The sequence below is a fragment of the Pristiophorus japonicus genome, chromosome 3 (genome assembly GCF_044704955.1).
Source record: "Pristiophorus japonicus isolate sPriJap1 chromosome 3, sPriJap1.hap1, whole genome shotgun sequence".
Taxonomy (NCBI): Eukaryota; Metazoa; Chordata; class Chondrichthyes; family Pristiophoridae; genus Pristiophorus; species Pristiophorus japonicus.
In genome coordinates, this window is record NC_091979.1 from 23981256 (window position 1) to 24005332 (window position 24077).

Consider the following 24077-nt stretch of genomic DNA (forward strand, 5'->3'; position numbering starts at 1 on the left):
TTCTCCTCCTCCTCACTATTCTGAAGTTAAATGTAGATGTTGTCTATCTTTAGATGCTGGCTCAGTATGCCACTGAGGTCAAAATTTATGTAAATTTAGATCGTTATTCAATTCATTTGGAAAAAAAAAAGAAAATACTTGCATTTATATAGCGCCTTTCACAACCACCAGACTTCCCAAAGGGCTTTACAGCAAATTAAGTACTTTTGATGTGTAGTCAACTGTAATGTAGGAAATGTGGCAGGCAATTTGCGCACAGCAAGCTCCCACAAACAGCGAAGAGATCATTTTAGTGATGTTGATATTGGTCAGGAGACCAGGGAATAACTCTCCTGCTCTTGTTCGAAATAGTGCCATGGGATATTTTACGTCCACCTGGGAGAGTGGACAGGGCCTCGGTTTAACGTCTCATCCAGATGACAGCACCTCTGACAGTGCAGCTCTCCCTCAGTACTGCACTGAAGCGTCAGCCTAGATTTTTGTGCTCGAGTCCCTGGAGTGGGACTTGATTGCACGACCTTCTGACTTGTAGGCATGAGTGCTATCCACTGAGCTAAAAAACCCAAATTATTATTTAAATGGGCAGAGATTACAAAATGCTGCAGTACAGAGCGATCTGGGGGTCCTTGTGCATGAAACACAAAGTTAGTATGCAGGTACAGCAAGTAATCAGGAAGGCAAATGGAATGTTGGCCTTTATTGCCAGGGGGATAGAGTATGAAAGCAGAGAAGTCCTGCTACAACAGTACAGGGTATTGGTGAGGCCACACCTGGAGTACTGCGTGCAGTTTCCTTATTTAAGGAGGGATATACTTGCATTGGAGGCAGTACATGAGAAGATTCACTAGGCTGATTCCTGAGATGAGGGGGATGACTGATGAAGAAAGGTTGAGCAGATTGGGCCTATACTCACTGGAGTTTAGAAGAATGAGAGTTGATCTTTTTGAAACATGAAAGATACTGAAGGGGCTCGACAAGGTAGATGCAGAGAGGATGTTTCCACTTGTGGGAGAATCTAGAACTAGGGGGCAGAGTTTCTGAATAAAGGGTCGCCCATTTAGAATCATAGAAAATAGGAGCAGTAGTAGGCCATTCGGCCCTTCGAGTCTGCACCGCCATTCAATATGATCATGGCTGATCCTCTATCTCAACACCATATTCCTGCTTTTTCCCCATACCCCTTGATGTATTTTGTTTCTAGAAATCTATCTCCCTCTTAAATATAGTCAGTGACTTGGCCGCCACAGCCTTCTGTGGTAGAGAATTTCACAGGTTCACCACCCTCTGAGTGAAAAAAATTCTCCTCAAGTCGGTCTTAAATTTCCTACCCCGTATCCTGAGACTGTGATCCCTTGTTCTAGACTTCCCAGCCAGGGGGAACATCCTCCCCGCATCCAGTCTATCCAACCCATCAGAATGTTATGCGTTTCAATGAGATCCTCTCTCATTCTTCTAAACTCTAGTGAATACAGGCCTAGTTGACCCAATCTCTCCTCATACGACAGTCCTGCCATCCCAGGAATCAGTCTGGTGAACCTTCGCTGCACTCCCTCTATGGCAAGTATATCCTTTCTTTGGCAAGGAGACCAAAACTGCACACAATACTCCAGGTGCGGTCTCACCAAGGCCCTGTATAACTGTAGTAAGACATCCTTGCTCCTGTACTCAAATCGTCTTGCAATGAAGGCCAACATACCATTTGCTTTCCTAACTGCTTGCTGCACCTGCATGTTTGCTTTCAATGACTGGTGTTCAAGGACACCCAGGTCCCGCTGTACATCGACACTTCCCAAGCTATCACCATTTAAATAATACTTTGTCCTTATGTTCTTTCTACCAAAGTGGATAACTTCACATTTATCCACATTATACTTTGCATCCTTCTCACAACTCACTGTCCCACCTAGTTTTGTGTCGTCAGCAAACTTGGAAATATTACATTTGGTTCCCTCATCCAAATCATATATATATATATTGTGAGTAGCTGGGGGCCAAGCACTGATCCCTGTGCTACCCCACTAGTCACTGCCCGCCACCCTGAAAAAGACCCATTTATTCCTACTCTCTGTTTCTATCAGTTAACCAATTTCAAATCTATGCCAATTAGAACTGAGATGAGGAGGAATTTCTTCCTTGAGGGTCATAAATCTGTGGAATACTCTGCCCCAGAGAGCTGTGGAGGCTGGGTCATTGAGTATATTTAAGGTGGAGATAAACAGATTTTTGAACGACAAGGGAGTGAAGTGTTATGGGCAGCGGGCAGAAAAGTGGAGCTGAGCCCATGATCAGATCAGCCGTGATCTTATTAAATGGCGGAGAAGGCTCGAGGGGCCAATGGCCTACTCCTGTTCGTATATCTTATGTACTCGGCTGCACCGGCATGATGGGCCAAATGGCCTCCTGTGTTGTATGATTCTTTAACTCCCAGGGTAATTTTTGGGCACGTTAGGCGGACTGTAACGCTGTTTTTACTCTGCCCCATCAATGCGTCCGCACCCTAACCTCACAATAGCTCCCCTGCCACCTGAGCTCGCGAGCCATTCTCGTGGCTTCCCTCAGTGAAACTGTCAGTTTAGCGTTAAATTTTCTGGGGCAATCTTCAGATGTGGAATTGAAGCTGCTGGGAACCAGACGGCGACTGCCCAACGCTACTGTCTCGCGGCCAGTGAAGATCAGTCGGTGCTCTGTGTTGTTAATGATACACTACTGATGGGTCCATACCAGTTTCTGCATCCTCCTTGGCAATCACACTGGCTGCACCCGGATATATAGCTTGTGTAATTGGACCCGGTGCTATTTCGCAGCAGTGCTCCTTAAATCTCCTGCCGGGCATATTAAAAGAGGGCAGAAAAATGATAAACCTACATCAAAATATGTGGAGAGACGAACGAGGCTGGGATTGTTTCCATTGGAGCAGAGAAGATTAAGGGGAGATTTAATAGAGGTGTTCAAAATGACGAGGGGTTTTGATAGTGTTTCCACCGGCAGGAGGGTCGGTAACCAAAGGACACATATTTAAGCTAAAAGAATCGGGGAGATAAGAATCTTTTTTACTCCGCGAGTTGTTATGATGTGGAACGCACTGCATAAAAGGGCGGTGGAAGCACATTCAGTGGCAACTTTCAAAAGAGATATGTACCTGAAAGGGAAACATTATTAGGGCTATGGGGAAAGAGTGGGGGGGGGGGGGGTGTGGAACTAAATTGGATAGCTCTTTCAAAGAGCATGAAGGGCCGAATGGCCTTCTGTGCTGTATGATTGTGAAATATATCTGGTGGAGTCCAAAATATGCGTCGTTGCGGAGAAAGTTCTCCGCAAAAATAGCTGCCTTTTTAATTGTTTTGTAAAAGAAGTGTACACCCTCTCTAAATCATGGTTTGACAACGATATTTGCAGGTACATACTATTGTGTATGTAGGCACTCTGATAATGACTACACGAGGCAGGGTATGGTACTTAAACTGTACAGACTGTAGTCCTTTATTGCAGCACCTAGAGCGAGGACACCAAGGGGTGAGCTCCCTTTTATACTGGGTTACCTACAGTGTGCAGGTGACCCTTAGGTCTCCAGCAGCAGCACCCTCTGGTGTACAGGTAATGTGTGTACAGGGTGAAGGTACATTCAGTGTTACAGTACATCATAACATTATAAGCATACATACATAATACATACATTGATAGTTAAACCGTTCTATACACTTGGTGGGAAGTATGTGGCAACATGGCTGGGGTCTGTTCCTAGTCTGTCAGCTTGGGACCTTGCAGATGATTGAGGAGTTGTACGATGTTGAGTCAGGAGTGCCTGGTTGTGTAGGGTACATGGGCCCTGTGTCAGCCGTGGCTCAGTGGGTAATACTCTTGCCTCTGAGTCAGAAGGTTGTGGGTTCAAGTCCCACTCCAGGCACTTGAGCATAAACATCTCGGCTGACACTCCAGTGCAGTACTGAGGGACTGCTGCACTGTCGGAGGGTGCTGTCTTTCAAGTAAAACTTTAAACTGCCCTCTCGGGTGGACCTGAAAAATCCCATGGCACTGTTTTGAAGAAGGGCCAGTGGAGTTATCCCTGGTGCCTTGGCCAATATTTATCCCTCCGTCAACATCACAAAAATAGATTATCTGGTCATTATCACATTGCTGTCTGTGGGAGTTTGCTATGAAAAGAAAGAAAAACTTGGATTTATATAGTGCCTTTCACGACCACCGGACATCTCAAGGTGCTTTACAGCCAATGACATACTTTTGGAGTGTAGTCAATGTTGTAATGTGGGAAACGAGGCAGCCAATTTGCGCACAGCAAGCTCCCACAAACATCAATGTGATAATGAAAAATTTTTTTTATTACGTTGATTGAGGGATAAATATTGACCAGGACACCGGGTCTAACTCCCCTGTTCTTCTTCGAAATAGTGCCAGGGGATCTTTTACATACACTTGAGAGAGCATCTGTCTCACCCGAAAGGCGGCACCTCCGACAGTGCAGCACCACCTCAGCATTGCACTGGACTTTCTGCCTAGATTTTTCGTGCTCAAGTCCCTGGAGTGGGATTTGAACCCCACAACCTTCTGACTCAGAGGGGAGCGTGTGCTACCCACTGAGCCACTATGCACAAATTGGCTGCCTTGTTTCCTACATTAAAACAGTAACTACACTTCAAAAAGTACTTTGTTCACTGTAAAGTGCTTTGGGACATCCTGTGGCTCTTGTATAAATGCATGGCTTTCTTCCCTTTGGCTCTGCCTGTTCAGCAGTGGGCCCTGGGACCTTTGACCAGCAGTCTGAGATCTGCAAGGGACGACTTGACACCCATGGGCTAAACTTTCACCTTCATTTTCGGCAGTTTTCTCGGCAGTACAGCTGTTTTTTTTTTGGTTAAAAAAAAAACCGCCCGGCGAAAGTTTCCTCTTTATTTTTTAAAGAGTTCCGCCCACATTTTGAAAAGACCGCCGGGTAGCAAACCGCCCACGAGAAAACCAGCAGGATCTAAGTTTTGCCTCAGCGGCGGACCCGTACACACCACCGAGGGAACTGCCCACAAAAAGCTGCCGGGACAGGGCGCTAGGTGAGTACCCTACAAAGAAAGGTAAGTTAAAGTTTTTTATATTTATTTTTAAAATTCTAAAACGGTGATTACGTTTTTAGAAAAAAATGTCTTGAGAATGTTTTATAACTTTTTATTTTTTGTTTCAGTGAAAAAATATTTTTCGAGTTTTCCCCCCCTCCCTCGGATTAAATTTTTTTTTAATTTTAAGAACCGCCCGTTCTTGCTACTTTAGGCTGTAACCCGCCGAGAATCTTGATGTGAGAACCATTTTCTCGCCGGGCGGTATTAATGACCTAATTAGTGGAAACCGGCCTTAACTGATGAAGCCCAACGGTATTTTCTGGGCGGTGTGAGCCTTGGGGAACGTCTACCCCCAAGAGAGTGAGATAATCCAGTTTGAAAATTCAATTCTTGTGACAAGAGTCACCGTACAACTTCAGTTGTAAACAAGCTGTAAATATAAATCGGCTCCCCCAGCAGGCAGGGGAACATCCATGTGTTTTATCCCTGCCCCAGCCCTTTATCGATCCTTTCCTCTGCCTGCTGAACCTATTCTTTTGTGGCATGTTAAGGCTCTCTGTTGGGGCCCAACATTGCCCAACCCCTTTTTTTGGCGTGCTGACCTGAAGCGCGCCGACTGCGCGCTGGAAAGGGCTCCAGAAAAAAGGGGCCCCGTCCTGGCTGCTCTTCGGAGTCCTGGCGTGGCGTGGAGGCGGCGGAGCAACAGGCCAGCACACAAAGCATTGTCGGCACCTGCGCGCATGCTCAGTGAGGGCTGCGCGCATGCTCCTGCCCTCCCAGTGTGGGCTGTGAGCAGGACCCGATGCTCGCAGACCCTATCCCCGGCCGAAGGGACGCCCGATCTCGCCGAATCCTATCCCTGGCCGAGTGGTCTCCAGCACCGGCCGGCTGGCCCGCTGAGTTCCCGGGCAGGTAAAGACTTTGCTTTTATTTAGTGGCTATGTTTGAAACTTTTGATTGGTGGGGAGGGTGAGGAGGAGGAGGAGGAGGAGGAGGAGAGTTTTGGGGTGGGGGGAGGAGGAGGAGAGTTTTGGGGGGGTGGGGGGGGGGAGGGAGGAGAGTTTTGGTGCCTTTCCCGGGCAGACTTTAAAGATAAGGTAGGATTTACTTATTTTGTATTTTAATGGTTCGAGCTTTTCCTTAATGTTTGCTGCTCGGTTGTTGAGGTCCTCTCCAGTTCCCTTCCCTCCCCTATCCCTGCCCTAATGTCTGCCCAATGTGCGCTGCTTTTTCTTAACTGCCCACAAGGTTTTTCAGAGCTGGCCACATACGCTGACCTAAGTGGATTTGGAGTACGTTTTTGCTGGCCAAAGTGGCATAAATGGCCAAAACTGTTGTTAAATATCTGGGAATGCCCCCTTTTGGAAAAAAAAAAATGACCTTAAAAAAAAAAACATACCTAACTGACTTACTCTGGAGCAAATTTTTGGGGAAATGTGGCATTTTCTAACTTACGCCAGAAAAAACAACTTACTCCAAAAAAAATTGATGCAAGTCATGGCCAATGTTGGATCCTTGGTCTCTACCAGTTTTTGTTTGATGGTGCATTTCCTCCATTTAAGAATGCATTTGAGAAATGAAAAGTTAGGGTAAATTCTCTCAGTCCTACTTTCCCCAAAGCCTTGCGAGATGTGATGATGTGTTATATAAATTCAGGTCTGTTCTTATTTCCAACATTGTCTTCATAATTTTCCTTTGATGCAATTAGAGGATTCTGTAGCAACAGGATTCTGTAGCAATACAATGGAATATAGATCACTGTTAGTCTAACCAAAGTTGGCATTATGACAGTAACAAGAGCAGATGTCTACTAGACATCATTTTGATGGCAGCCCGTGTCCTAACTCGCACCAAGTCCCGCTCACCCATCAGCCCTCACCCCTATGCTTGCTGACCAACATTGGCTCCCGGTTAAGCAACACCTCGATTTCAAAATTCTCATTACTTGATTTCAAATCCCTCCATGGCCTCGCCCCTCCCTGTCTCTATAATCTCCAGCGTCACAACCCTCCCGAGATGTTTGCGCTCCTCCAATTCTGCCCTCTTGGGAATCCCCAATTATAATCGCTCAACAATTGGTGGCCGTGCCTTCAGCTACCTGGGCCCCAAGCTCTGGAACTCCCTCCCTAAACCTCGCCGCCACTCTACCTCTTTTTAATGATGCTCTTTAAAACCAACCTCTTTGACCAAGCTTTTGGTCACCTGCAGTAATTCTTTTCTTATTTGGCTCGGTGTGAAATTTATTTATTTTGCCTTACAACACCCCAGTGAAACGCGTTGGGATGTTTTACTCCATTAAAGGCGCTATATAAATACAAGTTGCTGTTAAGAGTTGGGGGATTTGGAGATTTGATACTGGGTTGATAACAGACAAAGGCATGGTTCATTTGTGGCTTTAATGAATGCTTTGACATTACTCAGCAATAAATAGTACTGCAGTACTGTGAAACTGGACAACTTTCCTTTCACCATTCTCCCCCCAATTTTCTCTCCGATCCTGAAGGTCCCATTACACCCCGGTGTACAGTTCCATAAATGCCACTACTGGGCAGTACCTTCCAGATAGCAGTTCTTTTTCTGAGAGCTCTGATTAAGAGAGTCAGCGATCTATTTGACCAGGAGGGAGGTGGGGGCAGTAGCCACCATTTTGACTCTTGCCCTTATCCAATCTCCATGCACTCACTTTGAAGCAGGAGTGATTGGACATCTCAAATTGCTGGAGAAATACCACCAACGATGACTCCGCAAGAACCTACAAATCCCTTGGGAGGACAGACATTAGCGTCCTTGGCCAGGTCAACATTCCCAGCATCAAAGCAGTGACCACACTTGATCAGCTCCATTGGGCGGGCCACATTGTCCACATGCCAGACACGAGACTCCCAAAGCAAGCGCTCTACTCTGAACTCCTTCACGGCAAATGAGCCAAAGGTGGGCAGAGGAAACGTTACAAGAACACCCTCAAAAGCTCCCTGATAAAGTGCAACATCCCCACCGACATCTGGGAGTCCTTGGCCAAAGACCGTCCTAAGTGGTGGAAGTGCATCCGGGAGGGCGCTGAGCACCTCGAGTCTCATCGCCGAGAGCATGCAGAAATCAAGCGCAGGCAGCGGAAAGAGCGTGCAGCAAACCAGTCCCACTCATCATCCCTTCCCTCAACGACTGTCTGTCCCACCTGTGACAGGGACTGTGGTTCTCGTATTGGACTGTTCAGTCACCCAAAAACTCACTTTTAGAGTGGAGGCAAGTCTCCCTCAATTCCGAGAGACTGTCTATGATGATGAGAACTATCCAATTAATCCCACTCCCCTGCTCTTTCTCCATAGCACTGTAAAGTTTTTTTTCCTTCAAGTATTTATCCAATTCCCTTTTGATAGTTACTATTGAGCTTACTTCTGCCACCCTTTCAAGCAGTGCATTCAGATCACAAAAACTTGCTCAATAAAAATAAAATCCTAATGTCACCTCTACTAGCTAGACTTTTGCCTTCATTTTCGGTGGTTTTCTCGGCTGTACAGCTGGGGGGGGTTTTTTTAGATGAAAACCGCCTGGCGGAAGTTTCCTCTTTATTTTTTTTAAAGAGTTTTGCCCACATTTTGAAAAGACTGTCATGTAGCAAACCGCCGAGAAAACCGCCGAGAAAACCGCCAGGATCCAAGTTTTGCCTCAGCGGAGGACCCGTACACACCGCCGAGGAAACCGCCCACAAAAAGCTGCCGGGACAGGGCGGTAGGTGAGTACCCTGCAGAGAAAGGAAAGTTATTGATTTTTATAATAATTTTTTTAATTCTAAAATGCCGATTAAGTTTAAAAAGTGTCTTGAGAATGTTTTATAACTTTTAATTTTTTGTTTAACTGGAAAAATATTTTTTGAGTTTCCCCCCCTCCCTAGGCCCAACCGCAGCCTCGGACTAAATTTTAGTACTTACCGTCCATTCTGGTAAGAATTGCCCATTTCACCTAGTTTCGCCTTTAACCGCCGAGAATATTGGTGCAAGATCCAGTTTCTCGCTGGGCAATACTTTTTAACCATAATTATGGAAAGTTTCGCCAGCGTTAGTTGCAGAACGTTCGCGGTTTTTCTGGGCGGCAGTCGGGCGGTGAGGGGCTTTAGGCAAAGTCCAGCCCTAAGTCTTTTGCCTATTGTTATTGACCTTTCTGCCATTAGAAACAGTTTCTCCTTATTTACTCTTATGATAACTGTTCATGATTTTGAACACATCTATCAAATCTCCTCTTAACCTTCTCTGTAATAAGGAGAACATCCCCAGCTTCTCCAGTCTCTCCACATAATTACAGTCCCTTATCCCTGGTACCATTCTAGTAAATCTCTTCTGCACACTCTCTAAGGCATCAACTTCCTTCCTAAAATGCGGTGCCCAGAATTGAACACAATAATCCAGCTGAGACTTAATCAGTGTTTTATAAAGGTTTATCATAACTTTCTTGCTTTTAATCTTTATGTCTGTATTGATAAAGCCAAGGATTCCGTAAGCTTTTTGAATAGCCTTTTCAACTTGCCCTGCCTCCTTCAAAGATTTGTGTACATACATCCCTCGGGCTCTCTGTTACTGCACCCCCTTTAAAATTGTGCCATTTAGTTTATATTGCCTCTCCTCATTCTCTCGATCAAAATGTATCACTTCACACTTTTCTGCGTCAAATTTAATCTGCCATATGTCTACCCATTGCACTAGTCTGTCTATATCCTCCTGAAGTCTGTTACTATCCTCCTCATTGCTTATTAAATTTTCGAGTTTCCTGCCATCTGCACACTTTGAAATGATGCCCTGTATAACCAAGTCCAGGTCCTTAATATATATCAAAAAAAGAGCATTAGTCCGAATACCAACCCCTGGGGAATACTGCTGTGTACTTCCCTCCAGTCTGAAAAACAACCGTTCACCACTATTCTCTGATTTCTGTCCCTTAGCCAACTTTATAAATACGCTACCACTGTCCCTTTAATCCCATGGGTGTCAATTTTGCTAACCAGCATTTTGTCAAATGCCTTTTTGAAAGTCCCGATACACAACATCGACCACACTACCCTCATCAACCCTCTCCGTTACTTCATCAAAGATCTCGATCAAGTTAGTCGAACATTTGCCTTTAACTGTAACCATGCTGACTTTCATTTATTAGCCAATCATTTTCTAAGTGCCAACTAATTTTGTCCGACATTATTGTCTCAAAAGTTTCCCCAGTACCAGCATTAGGCTGACAGGCCTGTGACTACCAGATTTATCCCTTTTCCCTTTTTGAACAGGGAGTTAACATTTGCAATCCTGCAGTTCTCTGGCACCACCCACATATCTAAGGAGGATTAGAAGATCGTGGCCAGAGCCTCAGCAATTTCCACCCATACGTCCTTCAATAACCTAGGATGCAGGGCAATTGTTCTAGTTTGAGTACTGCCAATCGTTTAAGTACCACCTCTTCATCTATTTTTATCTTATTTAATATTGCTACTACCTCCTCCTTTACCGCTATATTGGCAGCATCCTCTTCTCTAGTGAAGACAGATGCAAAGTACTCGTTTAGTACCTCAGCCATGTCCTCTGCCATCACAATTTTTGGTCCCTAATCGGACCCACTCTTCCTTTGACTATTTATAAATGCCTCGCCTCCCCCACCCCCATCTCTAACCACCTCCAGTCCTACAACCGTCCAAGTTATCTGCACTCCAATTCTGGCGTTTTACTCATCCTCAATTTTAATCGCTCCACCTTTTGAGGCCGTGCCTTCACCTGCCAAGGCCTTCAGCTCTGGAATTCCCTCCCTAAATCTCTTCACCTCGACCTCTCTTTACTCCTTGAAGACGCTCCTTAAAACCTACCTCTTTGACCAAGCTTTTGGTCATCTGCACTAATATCTCCTCATGTGGCTCGGTGTCAAATTGTGTTTAACACTCCTGTGAGGTGCCCTTGGAACGTTTTACTACGTTAAAGGAGCTATATAAATACAATTTGTTATATGTTTGCCTTTCATATTGGCCACAAATCTATTCTCATACTCTCTCTTTGCTTGTCTTATTCTCATGTTTAGGTCTCCTCTGCACGTTCTGTATTTAAATTTAAAATAGCATAACTAGAGTCTCTGATGAGAGAATCACGGTCTTGATGCATAAGTAAACAGGACATGTATTTGGATTTAAATAGCTGTATATCAACACAACTTAGGATCGTTTTTGAAAAAAATCAATGTTCTGCATAAATTTAATGCACAACATACTCCTGAACACGCTCCTGAATTCAGCAGTTTGTTTTACTGCTGAAGGTGACTGCTCAATATGTGTCTCCATTGTTGATTGAATTTTATTTTAACATCTGTAATATTTGACTTGTTTGCTGATTACCACCGCCTTCTATTTGGCATCTCTTTGTATTGAAGAAATGCAATTTGTAACATAGTTCTAAAAATGTATTTCCAAGGTTATCTCAAAAAGCCTGACAATGATAGATCCTCCTTTCTGGAAGAGGGTGTGACAAATTCTCAAATGTCTCGCATTTTCCAGAGTACTCGGTTGCAGGTGTTTTGTTGTTTTTAAAAGAAAATCGAACAGTTTGCTGTTCAAGCTCTAATGCACAATACCCCCCCACCCCACCAACCCCACCTTCCTTTCTCCTTCCCTGTTGGGTGGTGTGTTGAAGTGCTAATGCACTGTGCCATGGAGTGGATAGGCCATGGTACATACTCAAAGCCCCCGCACAGTGCGTTACTAATCTGATTCATGCCATCATAGGGACACAGGAAGCAGAGGCCTGGTACCACCCTCATAAAGAAAGCACTTCATTTAACCAACAACAAGGTTGTGGGATCAAATCCCATCCCAGAGACCTGAGCCCATAATCCAGGCTGACACTCCCAGTGCAGTGCTGAGGGAGTGTTACACTGTCGGGGGCGCCGTCTATCGGATGAGACGTTAAAGCGAGACCCCATCTACCCTCTCGGGTAGACTAAAAGATCTTTTAGCACTATTTCAAAGAAAAGCAGAGTTATTCAGGATTATTGAAATAGCAGCACATTTGGAAAGCAGTGACGGGATTGGCCTGAAATAGCAGCACATTTGGAAAACAGTGACAGGATCGGTCCAAGTCAGCATGGATTTATGAAAGGGAAATCATGCTTGACAAATCTTCTAGAATTTTTTAAGGATGTAACTAGTAGAGTGGACAAGAGAGAACCAGTGGATGCGGTGTTTTTGGACTTTCAAAAGGCTTTTGACAAGGTCCCACACAAGAGGTTGGTGTGCAAAATTAAAGCACATGGTATTGGGGGTAATACACTGACGTAGATAGAGAGCTGGTTGGCAGACAGGAAGCAGAGAGTTGGGATAAACGGGTCCTTTTCAGAATGGCAGGCAGTGACTAGTGGAGTGCTGCAGGGCTCAGTGCTGGGACCCCAGCTCTTTACAATATACATTAATGATTTGGGTGAGGGAATTGAGTGTAATATCTCCAAGCTTGCAGACGACACTAAGCTGGGTGGCAGTGTGAGCTGTGAGGAGGATGCTAAAAGGCTGCAGGGTGACTTGGACAGGTTAAGTGAGTGGGCAAATGCGTGGCAGATGCAGTATAATGTGGATAAATGTGAGGTTATCCACTTTAGTGGCAAAAACACGAAGGAAGAATATTATCTGAATGGTGGCAGATTAGGAAAAGGGGAGGTGCAGCGAGACCTGGTTGTCGTGGTACATCAGTCATTGAAAGTTGGCATGCAGGTTCAGCAGGCGGTGAAGAAGGCAAATGGTATGTTGGCTTTCCTAGCTAGGGGATTTGAGTATAGGAGCAGGGAGGTCTTACTGCAGTTGTACAGGTCCTTAGTGAGGCCTCACCTGGAATATTGTGTTCAGTTTTGGTCTCCTAATCTGAGGAAGGAAGTCCTTGCTATTGAGGGAGTGCAGCGATGGTTCACCAGACTGATTCCTAGGATGGCAGGACTGACATATGAGGAGAGACTGGATCGACTCGGCTGAAGGGTCCGAGTGTAATGTAGCCAAGTTTACTGATGATACAAAGATGGGTGGGAAAGCAAATTGTGAGGAGGACACACGAATCTAAAAGGATATAGACAGGCTAAGTGAGTGGGCAAAAATTTGGTAGATGGAGTATAATGTGGAAAATGTGAGGTTATCCACTTTAGCACAAAAAAAGCAAATTAAAATTTAAATGGAGAAAAATTGCAAAGTGCTGCAGTACAAAGGAACCTTGTGCATGAAACACAAAAAGTGAGTGTGCAGGTACAGCAAGTAATCAGGAAGGCCAATACAATGTTGGCCTTTATTGCAAGGGGGATAGAGTATAAAAGCAGAGACGTCCTGCTACAACTGTACAGGGTATTGGTGAGGCCACACCTGGAGTACTGTGTACAGTTTTGGTCTCCATATTTAAGGAAGGATATACTTACATTGGAGGCTGTTCAGAGAAGGTTCACTAGGTTGATTCAAGAGTTGAGGGGATTTATTTATGAAGATAGGTTGAGTAGGTTGGGCCTATACTCATTGGAGTTCAGAAGAATGAGAGGTGATAAGATAATGAGGGGGCTCGACAAGATGGATGCAGAGAGGATATTTCCACTCTGGAAACTAAAACTAGGGGACATAGTCTCGGAATAAAGGGCCGCCCATTTAAAACTGAGATGAGAGGGAATTTATTTTCTCAGAGGGTTGTAAATCTGGAATTCTCTGCCCCAGAGAGCTGTGGAGGCTGGGTCATTGAATATATTTAATGTGGAGATAAACAGATTTTTGAGCGATAAGGGAGTAAAGGGTTATGGGAGCGGGCAGGGAAGTGGAGCTGAGTCCATGACAAGATCAGCCATGATCTTATTGAATGGCGGAGCAGGCTTGAGGGGCCAAATGGCCTACTCCTGCTCCTGTTATGTTCTTAGTACTCCAGGTGTGATCTCACCAAAACACTGTGTAATTGTAGCAAGAATGGAACGGTACTGAACACTATGGGACCATCAGTGAATCGCCCCACTCCTGACCTTAGAATGAGGGAAAATCAGTTCTCCATGTTAATCAGCCCTATATCCAAGTTTGCCGATGACCCATAGATTGGTGGCATCATAAGTAATGTAGACGGGAGCATAAAATTACAAAAGACATTGATAGACTGAGTGATGGGCAAAACTGTGGCTGATGGATTTCAACGCAGCTAAGTGTGAGGTCACCCATGTTGGACCCAAAAAGGATAGATCCGAGTATTTTTTAAATGGTGAAAGGCGAGGAATAGTGGAATTCCAAAGAAATTTAGCGGTCCATGTACACCGATCATTAAAATGTAATGGCCAGGTACAAAAAATAATCAAAAAGACTAATGGAATGTTAGCCTTCATATCTAGAGCTAGAATATAAAGAGAAGCAAGTTTTGCTACAGCTATACAAAGCCCTGGTTAGAGCACATCTGGAGTGCTGTGTACAGTTCTGGGCACCACACTGTAGAAAGGATTTATTGGCTTTGGAAGGAGTGCAGTGCATTCACCAGAATGTTACCAGGGCTCCTCGGGTTAAAGTATGAGGAGAGATTGCATAAACTAGGCTTTTATTCCCTGGATTATAGAAGGCTCGGGTGAACATAACATAAGAAATAGGAGCAGGAGTAGGCTATTTGGTCCGCCATTCAATAAGATCATGGCTGATCTGATCATGGACTCAGCTCCACTTCCCCGCCCGCTCCCCATAACCCTTTACTCCCTTATCGCTCAAACATCTGTCTATCACCGCCTTAAATATAGTCAATGACCCAGCCTCCACAGCTCTCTGGGGCAGAGAATTCCATGGATTTGATTGAGGTTTTTAGGAGTTTGAAAAGAATTGATAGAGAGTTCAAGACAAGGGGACAGAACTTTAAAATTGGAGTCAGGCCATTCAAGAGAGAAGTTAGGAAACACTTCATCATGCCAAGGATAGTGGGAGTGTGGAACTCACTCCCACAAAAAGCAGTAGATGCTAGCTCGATTAATAATTCTAAATCTGAGAGTGCTAGATTTTTGCTAGCCAGGGGTATTGAGGGATATGGAGCCAAGGCGGGTAAATAGAGTCAGGATAATGATCAGACACGATCTGTTTGAATAACATAACAGGCTCGACGGACTGAATGGCTAATTCCTGTTCCTATGTAACAGCATCTGGGTTAATCTGTCCTTCATTCTCATCAGTGCTCAGTCTGGGAAAGAAAGACTTGCATTTATGTAGTGCCTTTCATGACCTTAACGTCCTAAAGCGCTTTACAGCCAATGAAGTATTTTTGAAGTGTAGTCACTGTTGTAATGTGGGAAACGCGGCAGCCAATTTATGCACAGCAAGATTCCACAAACAGCAATGTGATAATCTATTTGATGTTTATTGAGGGATAAATATTGGCTAGGACACCAGGGATAACTCCCAGCTCTTCTTCAAAAGAGTGCCGTGGGATCTTTTACATCCGCCTGAGCAAGCAGACGGTGCCTCCGACAGTGCGGCACTCCCTCAGTACTGCACCGGAGTGTAAACCTAGATTTTTGAGCTCCAGTCTCTGGAGTGGGATTTTAACCACACAATCTGCTGCAAGAGTGCTACTCACTGAGCCACGGCTAACGCTGGAGGGATGGGAAAGTGCTGTTTGTGGAACCGAGGGAACAGACCTTTCTATCATGGTAGGAAATTTAGTAGGAAAAATAGAAAAGCAGAGTATTTTTTAAATGGTGGAGATTAGGAAATATTGGTGTTCAGAGGGACCTGGGTGTCCTTGTACAAGAATCACTGAAAGTTAACATGCAGGTACAGCTAGCAATTAAGAAAGCAAATGATATGTTGGCCTTTATTACAAGAGGATTTGAGTATAAGAGTAAAGACGTCTTACTGCAATTATTCAGGGCCCTAGTGAGACCGCACCTTGAGTATTGTGTACAATTATGGTCTCCTTACCTAAGGAAGGATATATTTGCCATAGAGGGAGTGCAGCGAAGGTTCACCAGACTGATTCCTGAGATAGGGGATTGTCCTATGAGGAGAGATTGATTAGGCCTATATTGTCAATAGTTTAGAAGAATGAGAGGTGATCTCATTGCTGCATACAAAATTCTTGCAGGGCTTGACCGGGTAGATGCAGGGAGGATGTTGAAACGTTGAAACATAGAAAATAGGTACAGGAGTAGGCCATTCGGCCCTTCGAGCCTGCACCGCCATTAAATGAGTTCATGGCTGAACATGCAACTTCAGTACCCCATTCCTGCTTTCTCGCCATACCCCTTGATCCCCCTAGTAGTAAGGACTACATCTAACTCCTTTTTGAATATATTTAGTGAATTGGCCTCAACAACTTTCTGTGGTAGAGAATTCCACAGGTTCACCACTCTCTGGGTGAAGAAGTTTCTCCTCATCTCGGTACTAAATGAATTACCCCTTATCCTTAGACTATGAACCCTGGATATGGACTTCCCCAACATTAATAAGAACATAAGAACATAAAAATTAGAAACAGGAGTAAGACATATAGACCCTCGAGCTGAGGTGCCTAGAACGAGGGGTCACAGTCTCAGAATAAGGAGTCGGCCATTTAGGACTGAGATGAGGAGAAACTTCTTCACTCAGGGTGGTGAATCTTTGGAATTCTCTACCCCAGAGGGCTGTGGAGGCTCAGTCTTTGAGTATATTCAAGACAGAGATCGATAGATTTTTGGATATTAAGGGAATCAAAGGATTATGGGGACAATGCAGGAAAGTGGGGTTGAGGTAGAAGATCAGCCATGATCTCATTGAATGGTGGAGCAGGCTCGAATGGCCTACTCCTGCTCCTACGACTTATGTTCTTATCACTTGTTCACATTGGTGCTGTCACACAAATTGCCGCTTCCACCCAATTCCAAATTATTTTGAATACGGCCGCTAGGAGCAGACGGCAAAGGCAACAGGAATGATTCAGTATTTAATGCATCCTCTATCCTGAGCCTCTCCAGTGGGATCTTGGAAATGTTTTTTCTCCGAAGTGCCGCTGTTTACACTGCTGGCCTGTGACCGCCGACGGAAACAGGTCTAAACCTATGTTCCCCAAGCTGAATTTGAATCTTGAAGTGACTTGAAAGGTGAATGGCAAACACTGCAGTTTCAGATGTCTCAAGCCCCGGGATATAACTAATTAGTAAACCACAGTCTTAAATCTGCTTTCATGCAAAAGCCTAGTTCTATATATTTTTTTTAAATTATTATTGTAATTGCCTGTGGCCACTTCGTTTCTCTGCAATTTCTTGTTATTGGAACTTGGGCATTTTTCACAAACCTGCTTTTTATTGAATGACTTCACACAGTTGGCTCATTGTGTTTGCTCTGGAGCCGAAATGTGTGGCTCGCTTGTGAAGCCGCAATAGCTATTTGTGGGACTCGACATGGGCTGATGCAGGTTATCTGGGAGGTTGAGACGGGGCACCCAAAAATCACTGGAATTACTAGCTGGCAATAATAGACGCTGGGGTTGCATCAATTAATTTCTGCTGCAGCACCAACTCACTGAGCGTCTCAGCGGAGACGCCTTTTGAAAAGGGGGCTTGTTGTCGGAAAACAATGCCTGGCTGTTTGACCTCCCAGGCAGCTCAATCTGTGGCCAGCAAGTATGATTGCGAGCAGTATAATGTGAGCACTCATCTGATCCGAATGTTTCGGTTTTCTTCCAGCACGGTGTCAGGTCAATTTCGGTTTGCTCAAATGCCTGCACGGGTGACTCGAGGCACCAGCCCAGAATCGTTGCTGTGCAAATGCCTGGCTTAGCTCCCCCCCCCCCCCCCCCTGCCCCGGTAAGCCTTTCTCTCCAACATCAGGACAAAAAAAAGGGTGGTTTTGCTTCGACAGCAAAATCTGGGTGATTTGAGCATTATTGGAGAAACGTGTTTTGCAGTGGTGCAGGCAGAAGCAAACATCTTAACAGGCTGAAAAAGTTGACGTGTGTGCGCCTTTGTAGTGACCTGACTCAGCTTTGGAAACGAGTGAGAAATGAATGAGGCCCACTATTGGGGGAGCAAGAGGAAAAATGTGGAATAAGAAGCACCGGGGGGATTGGAAAAACAAACAGATATGAGAGCGATATTGTTGTACTGCCCAGCTGAGGAGATGGACAAAGAATCCGATGTGGAATGTGTGTGTTGTATTTCTAAAGGGGAAAAAACACTAAAATTGACATACTGAGTTAGATGGCATGAACTTTTCTCAAACATGCCTTGTATTAGATTAGCCCGTCACTGTCATTCTGATTTAACTTGCATTAATGCTCGCTCATGCAGAGGAAAGCAATGTGCTCGAACTCCAAAAGGCACTTTGAAAATCTAGCTTGCAGAGCTAGTCCTATAGAAAGGATTTACTGTAGCAGGGACACTGTACCTGGAGTAGTTTGTACAGTTTTGGTCTCCTTACCTAAGGAAGGATATACTTTCCTTTTAGAGGAAGCACAACGTAGGTTTACCAGATTGATTCCTAGGTTGGGGGGCTTGTCCTGTTAAGAGAGATTGAGTAGACGAGGCCTATACTTATTGGAATTCAGAAGATTGAGAGGTGATCTTATCAAAACGTATAAGATTATGAGGGGACTTGACAAGGTGGATGCAGAGAGGATGTTTCCACTGATGGGGGAAGACTAGAACTAGGGGGCATAATCTTAGAATAAGGGGCCGCCCATTTAAAACTGAGATGAGGAGAAATTTCTTCTCTGAGGATTGTAAATCTGTGGAATTCGCTGCCTCAGAGTTGTGGAAGCTGGGACATTGAATAAATTTAAGACAGAGATAGACAGTTTCTTAACCGATAAAGGAATAAGAGGTTATGGGGAGCAGGCAGGGAAGTGGACCTGAGTCCATGATCGGATCAGCCAAGATCATAGTAAATGGCAGAGCAGGCTTGAGGGGCTATATGGCCTACTCCTGCTCCTTATGTTATATTCCCTACAGTTTAGAAGAAGGAGGGGTTTTCATGGAAACACATCAAATTCTTAAGGGACTTGATGGGAGGACATTTCCCCAGGCTGGGGAGTCTAGAACGAGGGGGTCACAATCTCAGAATAAAAGGTTGGTCATTTAAGACTGAGATGAGGAGAAAGGTCTTCACTCAGAGGAAGGTGAATTTTTGGAATTCCCTATCTCAGAGAACTAGTAAGGAGAAGAAAAACAGCCAATTCAAAAGTATTTTGGCCTGCTCACATTAGAGCAAAAATAAACATAAGTACATGAAAGCCTGCAGGTAAATCAAAATGCTGGAAGGCACCAAATTGGTGGTGTAACTCTAGGATGTTCCAGGGACATAATCCACTGGGAAACTTTGAATTTCACCATTAATAATGGTTCATTTTTAACATTTTTATACTTTACAACTGATATAAAAAAACATCCATCAGGTGTAAAGTATAAAAATGCTTAAAATGAACCATTATTAATGTCGAAATTCAAAGTTTCCCAATGGATTATGTCCCTGGAACACCCGAGAGTTACACCACCAATTTGGTGCCTTCCAGCATTTTGATTTACCTGCAGGCTTTCGTGTATTTATGTTTATTTTTGCTCTAATGTCAGCAAAGGGACATTTTGGTACACCTTTTATTTTGAAGTATCCAGTTACAAAGCCCATGCGATTAGTTGTGAGCTTTTTTTGGACGTTGTTGGTCAGCTTTTGTTGGTTTTCCAGGTTGGCATAGAGTGATGTTGATATGGTCCCTTCCGTACCAAGTGCATTTTAATTATTTCCTTCTAGCCCAGCTGTTCCCCTCAAATACCCAAATCAACATCTTAACCATTGCTCCTGGGCATCAAGCTGGAGTCCTGTCACTTTGAATGTCCCAATCGATCATAACCATCTACCTTTTGTTACTGGCTATAGCGAGAGGAACGGCTGAAGGAGATCTAGAAATGGCCGTAGGCTCAGTCTGACTCCTGTCCTGCCATGGAAGAACAGCAATTAGCAAACGCTGAGCCAAAGTGCCGTATTATTTGCTGTGCATGTCTGAAGCCATCCAGGTCAAGCTGTACCTTGGCTGCAGCATTCATTTGTGGTCACCGAGGCACATGAGAAACATTCAAGTCCAAGAAGTGTTGCCATGAAGAACCACGACTCTGAGCCCAAGTGTCAAGGGGACCCAGCTGAGGAAAGGCTAGAAAAACCCTGTACAGAAAGTAGAGAGCAAACAGATGAGATATCAAGTGGAATAGAACATAAGAACATAAGAATTAGGAACAGGAGTAGGCCATCTCTCGTCCCTTGAGCCTGCTCCGCCATTCAACAAGATCATGGCTGAGTTAATCCCCGAGTACTATTTCAAGTAAACCATGCCTTGCAGGACATGGACGCAAACTGGTAAAGGGGCAAGTTCAGGACTGCTGTCGGGAGTGAGCAATACCCGGAATGGACTTTGAGGCACAAACTCGGGAATCTTCAAGAGGTGGAAATTGTAGTTTCCTGTGGAAGGATAACCCAGATGATTCGTACGGCCTCCTCATCTATATTTTGGGTCATTGTGACCCACCAATCACAGATGACAGCAAAACCACACATGATGCCAATACTTGTTTGTTGACTGATCAGGAGAAGCCTTGCCGCCCACACTTCGGGACCATGAAGACCCTGAATACAAATGGGAGGAATGTCACATCCGATTAATTCTGCTAATGCCACACACAGAGCTGGAGACTGGAACTGATCCGTTCCAGCAATGTTGCATGGGAATTATTTCCGCGCATAAAATGTTATAATAAGTAGTTCCCATGAGCACTTGAAGGGATCTGATCACAGTGATGTCGGAAAAACAAACATGGCATTATACTTAGCCTTTTGTTATATTCTTGGATAGACGTAATGAAAGCTTTTTTTAAAAAAATTCTCTGTTTATTTTAACGGCCTAATCACACCTTGCAGATTAAGCTTTCAGTTGTGACCAGGGTGATTTATGAACTGCTCTTTCATGGTTTTTTTTGTTCTAGGGTGCCCTCACTGTAAGAATACCGTCCCACATTTCACAGCAGCCGCCGACCATTTTAAAGAAGAACGAAAGGTAATTTTATGGCTTCAGCCTGTTCCTGTATCTTAAACTTGGTGTAAAACAATTCAGCTTTTCATTCGCATGAAATTGTATAAGCTTTCAGCACCCGCCCCCCCCCCCCCCTCCCATGGCTCAGTGGCCCCAGGTGTGAAACTCAATGCAGACCAGCACGGAACCAGGGGCCTCGAGTAGATGTGGCCTGTACACTCTGGAGTTTAGAAGAATGAGAGGTGATCTCAGCTCTGAGGGTGTGATGGACATGGCAGATGCTGAGAGGTTGTTGCCACTTGGCTGGAGAGTCTAGAACTAGGGGGCATAGTCTCAGGATAAGGGGTCGGCCATTTAAGACTGAGACTTAACCAATAAGGGAATAAAGGGTTATGGGGAGCGGGCGGGTAAGTGGAGCTGAGTCCACGGCCAGATCAGCCATGATCTTGTTGAATGGCGGAGCATGCTCGAGGGGCTAGATGGCCTACGCCTGTTCCTAATTCTTATGTTCTTATGAGGAGGAATTTCTTCACTCAGAAGTTTGTGAATGTTTGGTATTCTCTACCCCAGAGGGGCTGTGGCTACGGCTGCTCAGTCGTTGAGTATATTCAAGGATGAAATAGATAGACTTTTGGAAACGAGGGATATGGAGATCCGGGCGGGAAAGTGGATTTGAGGTCGATGGTCAGCTATGATATTGAATGGCGGAGCAGGCTTGAGGTGCCATGTGGCCTACTCCTGCTCCTAATTCTTACATTCTTATGTTCCTGGACTATGTCAGTTGAGGTGACAGTGAGGGCACTGCAACTGGTCTCTGTGGCCCATTGGCAAGGTTCAGGTAAACCTCGTCACTTGTGATTTGCTGGACAGAAACCTGATGTTGCAGGGATATGGGGAAAGAACAGGGGGTGTGTGGGACTGACTGGATGGCTCTTCGAAAGAGCTGGCGCAGACTCGCTGGGGCAAATGGCGGCCTCCTGTGCTGTATTATATAATTGTGGGTTGCATCAGACCCACCAACATCAGTGTCCTCGATCATAGAAATATAGAAAGTAGGTGCAGGAGTAGGCCATTCGGCCCTTCGAGCCTGCACCACCATTCAATATGATCGTGGCTGATCATGCAACTTCAGTACCCCATTCCTGCTTTCTCTCCATACCCCTTTAGCTGTAAGGGCCACATCTAACTCCCTTTTGAATATATCTAACGAACTGGCCTCAACAACTTTCTGTGGTAGAGAATTCCACAGGTTCACAATTCTCTGGGTGAAGAAGTTTCTCCTCATCTCGGTCCTAAATTGCTTACCCCTTATCCTTAGACTGTGAACCCTGGTTCTGGACTTCCCCAACATCGAGAACATTCTTCCTGCATCTAACCTCGCCAATCCCGTCAGAATTTTAAATGTTTCTATGAGATCCCCTCTAATTCTTCTAAATTCCAGTGAGTATACATAGAAACATAGAAAATAGGTGCAGGAGTAGGCCATTCGGCCCTTCGAGCCTGCACCGCCAGTCAATGAGTTCATGGCTGAACATGCAACTTCAGTACCCCATTCCTGCTTTCTCACCATACCCTTTGATCCCCCTAGTAGTAAGGACTACATCTAACTCCTTTTTGAATATATTTAGAGAATTGGCCTCAACAACTTTCTGTGGTAGAGAATTCCACAGGTTCACCACTCTCTGGGTGAAGAAGTTTCTCCTCATCTCGGTCCTAAATGGCTTACCCCTGATCCTTAGACTGTGACCCCTGGTTCTGGACTTCCCCAACATTGGGAACATTCTTCCTGCATCTAACCTGTCTAAACCCGTCAGAATTTTAAACGTTTCTATGAGATCCCCTCTCATTCTTCTGAACTCCAGTGAATACAAGCCCAGTTGATCCCGTCTTTCTTGATATGTCAGTCCCGCCATCCCGGGAATCAGTCTGGTGAACCTTCGCTGCACTCCCTCAATAGCAAGAACATCCCCAGCATCGAAGCACTGACCACACTCGACCAGCTCCGTCGGGAGGGCCACATTGTCCGCATGCTGGACACAAGACTCCCAAGTAGAGCGCTTGCTTTGGAACTCCTACACGTCAAGCGAGCCCCAAGTGGGCAGAGGAAACATTTCAAGGACATCCTCCTTGATAAAATGCAACATCTCCACTGACACCTGGGAATCTCTGGCCAAAGACTGCCCTAAGTGGAGGAAGAGAATCCGGGAGGACGCTGAGCACCTCGAGTCTCGTCGCCAAGAGCATGCAGAAAACAAGCTCAGGCAGCTGAAGGAGCGTGCGGCAAACCAGACCCCCCACCCACCTTTCCTTCAACCGCTGTCTGTCCCACCTGTGACAGAGACTGTAATTCCCGAATTGGACTGTTCAGTCACCTGAGAACTCACTTTTGGAGTGGAAGCAAGTCTTCCTCGATTTCGAGGGACTGCCTATGATGATGATGCATTGGATAACGGGGATTCTCTCTAGGTCACTGGTATCCCGAGGCAGAGAATTACATACAAATTATAGCACAGGAACAGTCCATGTCGGTGTTTATGCTCCACACAAGCCTCCTCCCACCCTACTTCATCCTGCTGGAACGTTGGCCAGAGAGACAGGTCTTTAATTGTTAATCACGGTGGAGTAATTCACATTACTGCAGTGCTTGCAATTGCAGTTTGTAGACGTCTTGATGACGCTGCCAATTAAGGAGGGAATTAACATTCTCAGCAAGCTTGGGAGCACTTGTGCCAGCGAGCTGAACAACTGAGGACACGGACTACCTCGGAAGCTGCTCCTATCCCCGGCTGTCTCGGGAGCTTTCCCTCCTTTCCCTCCAGCTTTATTTCCTCTTCCTCGGCGGCTCAGCTTCACACTGCTTTCCTCTCCAGCTGGGAGATTGGGATCTTCCTCTGCTTTCTCCCGGTCTCCTCTTCTCGGCTTCTTTTATTACAATGAGGAAATGTGCTGGAGCTCCAACCGCGGCCGGTTTTGGTCCTCTAATCTAAGGAAGGACATTCTTGCTATTGTGGGAGTGCAGCAAAGGTTCACC

At 45.2% G+C, this 24077-nt stretch overlaps 1 protein-coding gene across 2 annotated transcripts in view; it reads left to right on the top strand.

Annotated features, from left to right (window-relative positions):
- Positions 1-24077, top strand: part of pdia5 (protein disulfide isomerase family A, member 5) — a 146803-nt gene that overhangs the window by 103677 nt on the left and 19049 nt on the right. The window contains exon 15 of one of the 2 annotated variants that reach the window (XM_070875255.1): positions 21000-21070. In XM_070875255.1, coding sequence (XP_070731356.1) covers positions 21000-21070 — 71 coding nt within the window. Of the gene's footprint in view, positions 1-4917; positions 5089-20999; positions 21071-24077 lie in introns of those variants that run through there. The other variant, XM_070875256.1, reaches the window with a different exon arrangement.